This window comes from Zingiber officinale, chromosome 3B, assembly GCF_018446385.1.
Source record: "Zingiber officinale cultivar Zhangliang chromosome 3B, Zo_v1.1, whole genome shotgun sequence".
Lineage (NCBI taxonomy): Eukaryota > Viridiplantae > Streptophyta > Magnoliopsida > Zingiberales > Zingiberaceae > Zingiber > Zingiber officinale.
In genome coordinates, this window is record NC_055991.1 from 129929610 (window position 1) to 129942994 (window position 13385).

The window sequence follows — 13385 nt, forward strand, 5'->3', positions numbered from 1 at the left end:
CCGATGGCTTGATGAATATGAATCTCTATGGAATATGAATATCCTTGTAGGAATGTCATCCATATCACGGGATGAATATGAATCTCGTTGTAGGAATGTCCTCTAAACGGATGTCATGTGGTAAATTTCAAGATTAATAGACTTTTTTACTATGTTCAATCGAAAATATTTTACTCCCCGTGTGATATGGGAATATCGACCTTCAATTTATGCTTCATCTAGAGAACATGGCATGCGGGAAAGTTGATAATTGTCCGTCACAATGCATCTCGTAGTACATCAAAGGTTTACGCATCAGTCAATCATAAAATATCAAATTCATTGATCGCAGTTGGAAGAAATGCATCAATTTTTTCTTCAAATAACCTAGTAATGTGCATGCAAAATGATCACACAATCAACATTGAGTAATAGTTCATAACTAATTCAATTTTATCAACTAGGTCGTTTGAGTTTTATTATTATATTTTTGTGTGTATGAATGCGTAAAAGTTTCTTTTCGCTTTAAAATATTTTCTACTATACAAATATTAGCATGGAAGGTTTCCATAATGGCTTTGCTTCTCACAAGTTGTGAAAATTAATAATCATCACAATGTTATGTGGGACACATCTTTGCTTTAAGAAAAATTCAGTGTCGAAAAAAGGTATTTTGCAATTGCACTTGATACTTATTTCTAAAAACAAACACGATGGTCCATCGCGCTACGGACATGACTGCCGAGCATTAAACCATTTTTGTACCACTATTTTGGAATCATGATTTTTATCACTCTTTTTATCTTTATTATTTGTTCTTAATTTTTTTTAAAAAAAAAAAACTACAGTATCTCCTACTATTCTTCAAAAAAATATGGAACTCCTACTATTATTCAAAAACTATGGAACTGTCACATTGACAGTCCTCCCAGGCTATCCACTACTGTTGGAAGGGAAGTAAAATGGGAAAGTTAAAGTGGCAAGTGTTTGGATGGAGGTCTATAAAGGTAATGAAATTCTCTCCTGAGTTTTGACCCCTCGATCACTATAGTCTTATCCCAAGTATTTACCATTGAATCATGCCCTCCCCTCCCGAGGGCAACCCTTACTATTCTCCAATTATAACAAATTATAGCATTAACGGCCCCCCAGATCGCTTACTATCATTGAGAGGGAAGTTAAATAGGGAAATTCAAGTGGCAAGTGTTTGAGCGGAAGTGTACAGAGGCTATGAAACCCTCTGTTGAGTTTTGACCCCCCCCCCCCAATCATTACAGTCTTATTCCAAGTACTTACTACTTAATCATGCTCCGAGAGCAACTCCTACTATTCGTTCTTGTCCCGTATCATTATGCTAAGAGAAAGGACACAAATGGGATTTAAAATCTATGGTCCTAAATTAAAATGAGTTCAACGATCATCATCTGCCTGTACTGTACGATTACTTAATTGAGTAGTAAAGTACTCATAACAAGAAAAAATGATGCTTGAAACAGCAAAGATGGAATTCCAGCCTCAAGAAATAAAGGAAACAAAAGAAAGGAGTACACTCATTCATCTTGTAACTCAAGAAATTTAGCCTTTCTATCGGAGGAGTTTAGATTTCAGCTTAAAACCATAAATAATCAAGAATTTGTCAAAAGGAAATAGTTCATTCTCAACTAGACGATGGCCATTCTCTTCGGATGTCAAAGCTGTAGTTGATCACCAAGTGAGACTTGCCATCATCGTCGACGAACTGAACGACATTAACAAAGAGAGATTTTTATGTCATTAGCTGTTGTACCTTTAATGATGTGTAGACAAGAATATTAATTATACCTTCATTCTTGCAGAATATGATCCTCTAACAAAGAAGCCAGAAGGGATGATCTCTTCTGATGTTTCGAATGTGTATACCTCAAGCTGAGGGCTGAAAGTACCAAGCATCTCTTTTGCTTTGTCCACTGTAAACCATAATAATCTTAATTAATTTTGACATTGCATATAACATTAACTTTGATTTAGATTGAACAAATTAATATATCATTTGAAAAGATTAACATATGATCACCCTTGATGCCGGCCTTCCGAACTGTGTTAGTGTACTTCAATCCAGAAACTATGTTGTTGCGGACCATGAAGGTGAACTTGAGCTTGTAATGGCTACCTTCTTTCAGAATAAACCAAGGACGTTTGTGGTTTGGTGGTGGCACAGGAACTGACAGAACAATGTCCGGCCTACCAGAACAAACGATTGAAAGGCTCAGGATCTCAACCTCTGGCTCCAAGGTTTCTACAACAAAACAAAAGAAAACATATACAGTAAGATATTGATAATTACAGATTATATATATTTATTGAGGGAAGATTATAGCTGCCTCCAACTGAGTTGAGATCAACACTTCCTAATAGCTGCTCCTTCCACCTCTTAAGGCTCTCATCATCCTGCACCAAATTATTGTTTCAGATACAAGTGAACATAGATGTAAGTGAAGAGAAGAAGTGGAAGCAGACCTTATCTTTTTCGATCTCAGACTTGAGGCTAATTCTTGGCCCCAAGTCAATGCCTTGAGCTCCATTGCCTTCATCATCATCCTCGTCTTCTGTAGCATAGAGAGCGGCCTCGCTCATCTGCCTCTTGAACCTCTCCTCCTCACTGCTATCAATCTCTTCCTCTCCATCTTTCCCCATCAAATTATCTTCTTTCTTGGCAGCGCTCCTGGTGTCCTCGGAGGCCATGATCTTAATTTAGAGTTAGACACAGCTCCGAAGGCTTATTGACACGGCATGCACCTCCCCTTCCTCATGACAGAATAAGTCAGGAGGAAGGGGCCGGGTCTCATTGTTAAGTTTCAACCCTCCCACTAATGCAAAATTGAATCAGAAGAACAAAAGCTGGCAAGTTGAGAAATTTCCTGCGTCATAAAATAAGGCATGAAGGCCACTTCTTGAGAGAGGAGGCATCTTGGTTCTGGTTCTGGTTTTAGTTTGTGGGATCCATATTTGTGCAACATGAGCAGCTCATCTGATTTATTTATGATTTGATTTGTTGCTGAGAATCCTCCATGAGCGAGCGTGGATAGGGGGGGGCAGTCTCTGTTGTCTGCTAAATCAATATTTTGATCTAAAAAATCAACAAATATTTGAAAAAATTCTCAACTATCTATATTATCAAAATGATCAATACTCGTAGCTTTGACTATGGAGAATCAAATTTGCTGGGGAATGAAAACCAATTAACAGTATAAGATAAATATACAATTTATATTAAAAAACATTATTTTGACACAAACGGCTTTATTTAGCTAATGATGTAAGAGAAACTCACAAGCATAATTAGCAATATAAAAATCTAGAGATATCTTGACAACGTCATTTTGTAGAAAAAAAATGAGAGGCAGAGCATGGGAGCATGCACCCATCTGCCAATAAACAAGAAAAGAAGCATCCGACAAGGGTAACTTAAACGAGGTTTTGGAGAACAAAACTCCACTAGAAAAATGCTCGGAAAATTCTCCCACTGCCAAAAATTATTCAAGTCTAAAAATTTCTTGTAAACTGATGGTTCACTTAAATAGAATTCGTCATTATCTTGGAAAAACGCTGCGTCTCTAAGCACCGCCGGATCCATATTTCTTGCCAAAGACGATCAGCTGCAGCTTGTCGTAACCAGCAAGCACACCAGCACCGGCAACGGCACGTAGTATGTTGGCACCAGCACCCTTGAACAGGGACCTGGCGCCCTCGTTCTTCAGAATTTGTGAGAAAGCATCAAATGAGCTCTTGTACTTGACGGCCTCTCCAGAGGTCATCATCATTCTTCTTCTGACCGTGTCAATAGGGTATGATGCAAGACCAGCTCCATTGGTGATTAGCCAACCCAATGCAAAGCTCGCAAAGAAACTATCCTGCAATCACAACGGTAGACAATTTGATGCTAGTGAGTGGAGGTGGCTTTACCAAGCCTGGACTACATTGTCTTTTTCCCATAAGAAGAATAGGCAATTTGACTCTAGAGTACACCTACATATATTTCTTTTTACTCTTTTTCCAAAAAAAAAACAATTACCTGCAACTTTCCAGTAAGGAGCACTGGTTTCAATGAATCGTACATTCCAAAGTAGAGACCACGGTACACTATAATCCCGACGCAGGAAATGTTAAATCCTCTGTAAAGTCCAGCAATGCCATCAGATTGTAAGGTCTTCCGGTAAACATCAATAAGACCATTAAATTGCCTTGCTCCTCCTCCTCCTTTCTTTGCTGCTTTTGCATCATTCGCAAGACGGGTACGGGCATAGTCCAGAGAGTAAACAAAGAACAAAGAGCAAGCACCAGCAGCACCACCTGAAGCGAGATTGCCAGCAAACCACTTCCAGTATCCATCCTTATCTTTCTTAAAGTTAAACATCCTTTTGAAATAATCCTTAAATGCAAAGTTCAGTGCCTGGCAAAGAATTTATTGATTTTACCATTAGAAACAAAAAGATTAAAAAATCCAATTGAGCTGTTGAGTAGTAAACGAAAAAGGCAACATATACATTCTGTTTGTTTCATAAGTATCATATTAATGCATAAACAAGACACATTTTCCTATAAGTTATACTAAATATGAATAATGAAATTTGTTCCACCAACAACGATGTATCAAACAGCTGATATCAATATTTTAGTTATAATAATTACTTGTTAAAATATGTCAAAGGTCAAAGCAAAAGTTCTACCGTATAGTAATCAAAATCATACAATTAGTTATGATTCAAGATTCTACATAAGATAAATTAAAAGAACCATTATGATTCCATTTAATAGGACTGAATACAAATTTTATTTTATATGATTCTAAAGATAAGAAAGAAAAGTAATAAAGGTTAAATCTAACTAATAGAAACTATATCTAACCCATTAAAAAATTAAAATTAAACACAACATAGTAAAAATTAAATCTAAACCATTATAGAAAGAAAGAAAAAAGGGTAAATTTTATACAATACAAATATTATGATATTAACATTAAGGCTGTGGAGAGTAGAATCTTAAAATAATAAATGGAATGGGAAACAACACATAGAGATACGTTTGAAATGAAATAAATGCTAATTTGTATATTGTCATCAATATAAGATCTGAGACTATTTTTTTTCATGAATCAAAATTAACTTTCCTCTTTGCTATTATGCTATTAAATCAAATATTCCATTATTGTACATAATTCTAAATGTCAATCTAATCCAAAACAAAAATTATAAGTTATTATCTAAGACTTATAGAAGGGAGCCTTGGCGCAACGGTAAAGTTGTTGCTATGTGACCAAAAGGTTACGTGTTCGAATCCTGGAAACAGCCTCTTGCAAAAAAAGCAGGGTAAGGCTGCGTACAATGGATCCTTCCCCGGGACCCCGCATGACGGGAGCTTCGTGCACCGGGCTGCCCTTTTTTTTTTATTATTATCTAAGACTTATAATCCATAATTTAAAGATTCATGATTTCAAAACTCACCAAAATAATTCCCGATGTGAACCTCAATTTGCCAACCCTATTCTACAAACATTGTCAGCAAAACTCAAAAAGCATGAGTTCTATGCAACGCACACATGAATTTGAGAATTGATTTGATCACATATGCTGACAAACTAGTTATAGTTGAACTATATCAAGGTTACAACAGTAGAAGTTATCCTAAACACTGAAATAAATATATTTGCAATTTGATAGTTAAATATCTAATTAACAGAACCTTGCAGTAAAAGCAAATACTCAACAAATTCAAACAAAGTTTCTTAAAGTGAAAAGCATATATCTCAGTAACGAGAAACAAACAAACTGTACCATGTTAACCCTACAAGATGACATTAAAAGGTGAAGATTCCCTTTTTATATTTTTTAGGCAACTTAATAGCCACTTATGAGAAAAATGAAGGAACACGTTAAAGATAACCACATATGAAATACCTGAGTAGGAAAATAACGAATGACATTAGCTGTGTTTCCTCTCCACAGAGACAAAGCACCTTCTTCTCTAATTGTTCGGCCAAAACAGTCTGAGATTCCTTTGTAAGGTTCAGAGAGGCGACCGGCCTTGATCATCTCATCCTGATTTTGGATCAGCAGCTTCACACGTTCAATGGGAGCGGCAGCTGTCTTGGAGACGGCAGCAGAAACTCCTCCCATGAGGAAATCAATAGCAAAGTTTTTAAAGCCTTTCTCAGCAGGAGCCTGAGCATAAACAGGATGCACAGAGAGCACAGTGGAGGCATCATAGTTACAACTGCCCACCTGCATGAATGGTTTCTGAAAACCTCCATTTAGGTAGTTTACAGTCGTGAAGTGCCTCTCATACAGAGCAGGATTATACAAACTGCATCTCTGAGCTTTAGGATCTTGCAAAAAGCTGGACTTGAGATGGAGTTGACCAGCATATTTCTGAATTACAGTTGGGTGATTGACCTGATCAGCCATGACAGACTTAAAAGACCTACATTTCAGCAACAATCAAAGATCAGCAGCATAGACTAGCAGATTCAACAATTACCATACATAGCCTCTCTAGTCAAGGACCCTTTGTTATTCAAAGATTTAACTGTCTAGGAGTTGGATAGGTAGCAACACAGGTGATAGAAATGTAAGAGCCAGTAAAGAAATCTTTCCCAACACTCTGATCCAGAAAATATGATGGATCCAATCACAATTTTAAAATTTGAGGCACGCACAACAATTAACAAGACTCTAGAAACTCCTCTCTGCATCATCAATTCATTTTTCATTCTATTATTCATATCTTTATAAATCTCCTAAATAAATAGATCAAAGATATTTAAAACTCTTACACAAATTAAATGCCCATCAATCACAATTTTCCTTGAATTATTTTATAATTAAAAAGTACATTAATATATTCAATCTAAGTTTTAATTCTGTTTAACTTAAAATCCTTCATTTCTAAAGTTTTTCTTGTTGATTCAATCTTTAACGGTTTAACCTTACTCTAATTAACATATAGTCATACACAAGAAGATATTTCTTGCAAATGATTGGTGGCTTCATCAAATACTTAACTGCTAACATAAACAAAGATTGACATAAAGCTGAACTTTGATGTAAACCAACAATAACAAACATGGCCCTTGAGTAAACTTATATAGAAAAATCATATTATACCAATAGTTGCAGCACTAAAACTACAATTTGCATGCATTACTTTCTCACAGCATTGTACATACTAAATATTCTTTTCTTGTCTAAAATTCACCACAAATGTATTAAAACCTATCCAAATAAGGGCAAAACAACAACAATGAAAAAACAAAAGAAAGCAACGAATTCAAAAAAATAAAGTACAATCAGAAGACAGACACAGACACACAGACACAGACACAGAGACACAGAGACAGAGAGACAGAGAGACACACACACACACACACACACACACACACACACACACACAAAGGTCTTAAGCGCACCAGCTTGAATGTGTTTTCACACACACACACACACACAAAGGTCTTAAGCGCACCAGCTTGAATGTGTTTTCTTGAAATTATTTGCCAAGCTTTCTTTTCTCCCAAAATGTCTTTGGATTCTTAAAGTGTACTTATCTACTAAAATTTATATATTCGCATAAGGTCTAACTATTTATTTTAAAACTTCGTAAACGCAGGCAAAGTGAGGAAAATCACCGGTGTAAGCACCTCGTGACTAGGATTTCTGTAACACATAACTAGCTCCATGGGTGTTTAAGCTAAATCCAGATAGTACAACTGTTGTACACAATTCCTACATTCGTAAATCAATAAAAGCATGATGATAAACAGGCTAAAAATGATCTGAAATCCCCCAATAGATCTGAATCTCTCGATAGAATTACCCACCAATTCAATAAGATATGTAATCAAACATTGTGTAAATCCCGAACATATAACAATAGATCAGCATAAAACGCACCAGATCTACCAGTCTAGCAGTTTGTAGACATAGAAGCAACAATTACACTGACCTTATTCCAACCTAAATAAACGAATCAATACAATTAACGACGACGAGGGAGGAATACACAGATCTGTGAGGCACTATATATCAGAAGCCGAGAATTGTTCAAACAACGATGCCGACTATTACTAGGGCGTCGATTTCGGAGAAAACAAAACGTATCAAATAAAACCACAAGAGAAACATGAAAATAACATTAGATCCGCACAGATCTCTCAATATAGCCAAAAAAAGAAAGGCAAATAGAAATAGAAGAAGAAAAAATCCTCGATTTACAAGCTGGATCAGGGATTTTACCCTTCCGAAGCGCCTCGCTCTTCTTTGCCCTCTTTTCTCGGAGACAGAGAAGTAGCGCTGGGAACGCAAGCGCGAGGGGTGGAGTCAGGTTGCGATTCCAGTGCATCTTATTGGTGCTCGTTCGAGGCGCTTTCGTGAAACAAAACGTGCGGACGCCCGCGGAGCAAGTATTGTGCGACTACACGTGTCTGCCGTTCGATCTCATCAAAGTGCATCTTTCCCGTCGATCCATCTCAATAGGACTCCCATTCTGATGCACTGGAATATCAACGTCCCAGGAACAAATAAAATCACATGGGAATTGAGAAGAGCCGTACAGCAGTTGATAACTTCGACCGTGGAGATGGAAGAGTACGACTGCCCCTCCTTAATTTTTTTTAAAGAAATTAATATCAAAATCTCACCTCAGTTTGGTCGATTGATTCACCCTTTATCATCGAAAAATTAAAATTAACAACATATTTAAAAAAAACCACCGACCTAAGGACATCCACAATTATTAGAACCCATTGAAAATTTTTTCGTTATCATATCTGTACCACATCAAAAGTTAAAAATCTCACACCCTTTTCCACTATAAAAAATCTCTCAACAATTTTTTCATGGATCATACACTTTTCATTATATATATTTCATTATCTCTTCTTCATATTTACATTTTATATAATTAAATTTTAATAAAATTTAAATTCATAAATTACTAACATAAAATAACTTTCATAATTAAAAAATTACATAAATATCACAATACATATATCACAATTAATAAAATTTTTTTCACTGATTACAATTATAGCGTGCCCAGATATACTTAACTAAGTCGGCTCGAAGTTGATGATGTAGTTGATTATCACGTACCTCATAATTTCTGCGGATGTATGCTTGGAATTCTTGAGTGGAGCCTTCATCATCCGACCAATTGACTATTGCATCTCTCTCATTCTCAATAATCATGTTGTGCAAAATAATACAGGTATAGATGATGTCCTTCAAATTATCCTTGTACCAAAATCATCCTGAACCTTTTATCATTGCCCATCGTGATTGGAGCACCCCAAATGCCCTCTCGACATCCTTTCTCGCGGCCTCCTGTCGTTCCTTAAATATTTTTCTCTTGGGATCCTGAGGACATGGAAGCTCTTGACGAAAGTAGTCCATTCTGGATAGATCCCATCGGTCAGATAGTATCCTTTTGTATATTGTGTATTATTAATCGTAAAATTAACCTCGGGTGCATTCCCTTGTAAGACATCATTGAATAACGGTGATTCGTTAAGCACATTAATATCATTGCGTGACCCTACAATCCCAAAAAAGGCATGTCATATCCACAAGTCCAAAGATGCAACGGCTTCGAACATAATTGTTGGGACGCCATGATCTCCTTGAGTAAACTGACCTTTCCAAGCCACGGGGCAATTTTTCCATTGCCAATGCATACAATTAAGACTGTCCAACATGCTAGGGAAACCATGCCTCTGCTCATGCATTTCAAGCAAGTGTTGAATATCAGTAACATTAGGTATTCTTAAATATTAGGCCCCGAACACTTCAATTACACATCGACAAAAGTTGAATAAACATTGGATGGTAGTTGTTTCAGCAATCCGTAGATACTCATCATAATGATCAGCAGAGACTCCATACGCCAATTGACGAATAGCCGCTGTGCATTTCTGAAGTGGTGACAAACCTTTTTTCCCCACTGCATCAACCTTCTATTGAAAATATTCGGAATGATTTTTCACGGCATCAACTATTCGAAGGAATAACTCTTTTTTCATTCGAAATCGACGTCGAAATATGTCATCAGGATATACCGGATTATCAGAAAAGTAGACATTGAAAAGACGAGCATGTCCAACTTCACGATCCCGATTCAAATACCTTCTCCTCTGTGTTCTATCGGAAGAAGTTTGAGCTCTTTGACGTACCGTTTGTTGCTGCTCATATAGTTGGAGCATTCTTCGTTCATCTATATCCTCCGCATCTTCCGCCAATTCATTTCTCCAGAATTCATGGAGCATAGATCGATCTGGATTTTGAGTCATTTGAAATAAATCAAGATATTTTTGTGGTTGAAAAATATAGAGAGTTGAAGAAAAAAATCGAAAGCAAAGATAACAAGGAGATGAATGAAAAAAAAATGAAATCGATCATGTATTTATAAAAAAAAATAAATAAAAAAAATAAATTTAACCGTTGAACAACGGCTAAAATAGCCGTTGTTCAACGGCATAGCACATGAAGGGTATTATTCTGACCATTGTATTTTATTTTTTATAATTATTAAAAAAAATTAATATAAAAAAAAATTAAAAAACACGACGAAGCGGCTCCGTAACCACGGAGCCACTTCGTCATGCAAAGTGAGAAACCTCCCTCCCACTATGGGAGGGAGGTTTCTCATTTATGCCATGTCACAGTGGGAGCTTTGAAGGAGCTCCCACTGTGGATGCTCTAAGTTATCAAATGATATCATTTTTATCCGAAAGAAAGGATAATGCTAAATAATTAGAATTTAATTTACAAGAATAATTTTTTTAATAATTTTTAGAGTTATTATTAAAGGCGTCTAAATAATACCATATTTTATGAATCAATTATATTTTTTCTTACCTATTTAAATATTTAATTTTAAAAATAATACCTAATTAATTTTTATTAATAATACTTAATTAAAATTTTAACTAGTTTAATTTATTTTTTAACTAGATAAATTCATATTCTGGTTAATCAAATTTACGATACAAGAAAATATGACGATTTGGAATGTTAAGGAAATTATAAAATAAAATATATAATAATAAATAGATAAATTAAATTATAGAACCTAAAATGAGAGTATAAAATTAAAATCAGATCGGGTTCGAATTAAATCCAACAGGTAGATATTAAGATAAGGATTATGTTGGTTCAAATTGAGATTAATTTGATCATGATTGAATTAAGTTTAAGGTTTAAATGATTTTGGTTGATTTAAAATGAATTATGATATTTTTAAGGAAATCTTCTTTTTGCTTTTTTTTTCCCTCCTTATGCACACAAAAACACCCGCTAGCAATCGAAAATTTTAGTCACTTATTTTTTGGGCGTCGACATCATTTAGTGACAAAATTTTATTTTTTTGCTAATTAAAAAAAAATTATTTCCATTGTTAAAGTTAGCAATGGAAATTAATTGTAGTCGCTAAATTTAGCGATGAAAAAATTAGTTCTGTTGTTAAATCTAGCGATGAGTATTTTAATTTCGTATCTAAATTAGCGATGGAAATAAAATAGTAGTTGTTAAATTAGGATAAAATTCAATGACTTTTTTTTTTTAAAAAAAAAAAAAAACTGTCGTTGATTTAGGTTAAATTTTGGTAGCACCCCTTTAATTTCAAGATTTAAAACATATTTACATCCAAATTTTAATTATAACATTACAAACCATTATTATACATTAACATTCAAAAATCATTATCATTGATAAATAATTCACGATATATTAACAAACAATTCAAAAACATTCCAAAAAAAAGAATCACAAACAGTATCAAAAATATCCACCAACAATTCATAATCCATCCACAATACATTCAAAAATAATTCCTTCATTCATTTAAACATCATGCATTGTTCTAAAACAATTCTATCACAAAAACAAACACAACACATCCAAATCCAATACATCCCATCCTAGATTACGATTCCTAATATATTCATCATCAATCAATCCTACAACAAGTACTATACAATAGGTTATTAAAAAAAAAAAGGAAACTACTCATATATATAAAAAAATCCTACTCTTATGGTAAACCTAAAGTTAAAATAAATATATGCAAGGAAAACCTACTTATCAGAAATATATATAAACTAAGAAACAAATGATTTTTAAAAATATACCTTAATAAGAGTTTTAATATTTAATAATAATAATTATAATAGAATATACCTTTATCTACATTGTTTACAAAAAGATGTAATATAATTTGAGAGACATATAATGTTAAAATTAACAAAACAAGTGATAAACAAAAAATCTATCTCAAAACCATGAGCTAATTATCAATATCATTCATGTCTTGAGTCTCCTGTGGGCTAAAATCATGCGACGTTGAAAATACAGAATGACTCATTAATGAAAAGCAAGAGAAGAATTCTTACATTTGTTACTCTACTTGTTGCCGTAGCGGGGCCGACAAGAGGGGGGTGAATTGCTTGCAAAATAAAAATTAACCTTTCCCGATCTTTCAACTCGGATTAGTAACACAATTATAACAAAAGAAATTGAACAACTAAAAATAGAAGAGGCTAAGAAATTAATTTGGTTATAATCTAGATGATTGTAATCCAAGGTAGTGAAGAGTACTAGTAGATCTCCTTCGTTACAGGCGGAGAAGCCTCCTACAGACATTGATAACTCAAGAAATAGATTAGGAAAGAATACAAGAGGTGTAGTTACCGTTGTTCTATATTTCCTAACTCCAGGGGTCTTTTGATAGCTTCTGGAAAATCTTATCCAAGAGTGGAAGGCGCCTTCAATCGATTAAGTTTTATCCGTGTGAAGATAAAATTTTATCTTCGCTAACGGCTGTCGGAAGTCGCCTTCAAGGGTAGGAAGGCGCCTTCATACTATTCATCGAAGGTGCCTTCCAAGCCTTTGAAGGCGCCTTCCAAGCCTTTGAAGGCGCCTTCAATACTGTTCACAGAAGGCGCATTCAAAGCCTTTGAGGGTGCATTCAAAGCCTTTGAGGGTGCTTTCAAAGCCTTTGAGGGCGCCTTCAGCACTATTCATCCAGAAGTAGTTAACTTCCCTTGTTAACCATTTTTCGCTCCGTTTGCTTGGGTGATGCTCCGACCATCCGGAATTGAGCTCACCTGAACCCAACTTCGGCCTTCTCCTTGAGCAACCTTTCTCCCCGACTTCTCATCCCTCAGACTGCCGCGCACGTCCTTCTCGTCCGCCGTTGTACTTTTTCGCAGTACTTCGTCCTTCGGATGCACCAAGCTCGTCGACTTCCTTCCTGTGCCATCCTTCTCACTGGATGCGTCTTCCGCTTGACTTCTTGTATTCATAAGCTCTTGCACACTTAGACACAAAGATCAAACACAACAAAACATAATTAAATTTGGTTGCCCACATCAAAACTAACCT

The 13385-nt window shown here is 35.3% G+C and overlaps 3 protein-coding genes across 3 annotated transcripts; all 3 read right to left on the minus strand.

Annotated features, from left to right (window-relative positions):
* Positions 1-1475: 1475 nt before the first annotated feature.
* LOC121967734 (rho GDP-dissociation inhibitor 1-like) lies at positions 1476-3143 on the minus strand. Its single transcript, XM_042518142.1, has 5 exons — positions 2476-3143; positions 2340-2406; positions 2033-2254; positions 1801-1925; positions 1476-1717 (listed from the first exon to the last, which is right to left on the minus strand). Exons 1-5 carry the CDS (start codon positions 2698-2700, stop codon positions 1637-1639), a joined length of 720 nt encoding a protein of 239 aa, XP_042374076.1. The 5' UTR covers positions 2701-3143; the 3' UTR covers positions 1476-1636.
* A 132-nt stretch (positions 3144-3275) lies between these two features.
* On the minus strand, positions 3276-8371 carry LOC121967733 (ADP,ATP carrier protein 1, mitochondrial-like). The gene is made up of 4 exons (XM_042518141.1): positions 8244-8371; positions 5913-6435; positions 4031-4408; positions 3276-3869 (listed from the first exon to the last, which is right to left on the minus strand). Exons 2-4 carry the CDS (start codon positions 6417-6419, stop codon positions 3573-3575), a joined length of 1182 nt encoding a protein of 393 aa, XP_042374075.1. The 5' UTR covers positions 6420-6435; positions 8244-8371; the 3' UTR covers positions 3276-3572.
* An 883-nt stretch (positions 8372-9254) lies between these two features.
* Positions 9255-10270, minus strand: LOC122055231. The gene is made up of 5 exons (XM_042616600.1): positions 10064-10270; positions 9803-9961; positions 9643-9721; positions 9470-9543; positions 9255-9365 (listed from the first exon to the last, which is right to left on the minus strand). The coding sequence occupies exons 1-5, from the start codon at positions 10268-10270 to the stop codon at positions 9255-9257; spliced, it is 630 nt and encodes a 209-aa protein (XP_042472534.1).
* Positions 10271-13385: the final 3115 nt, after the last annotated feature.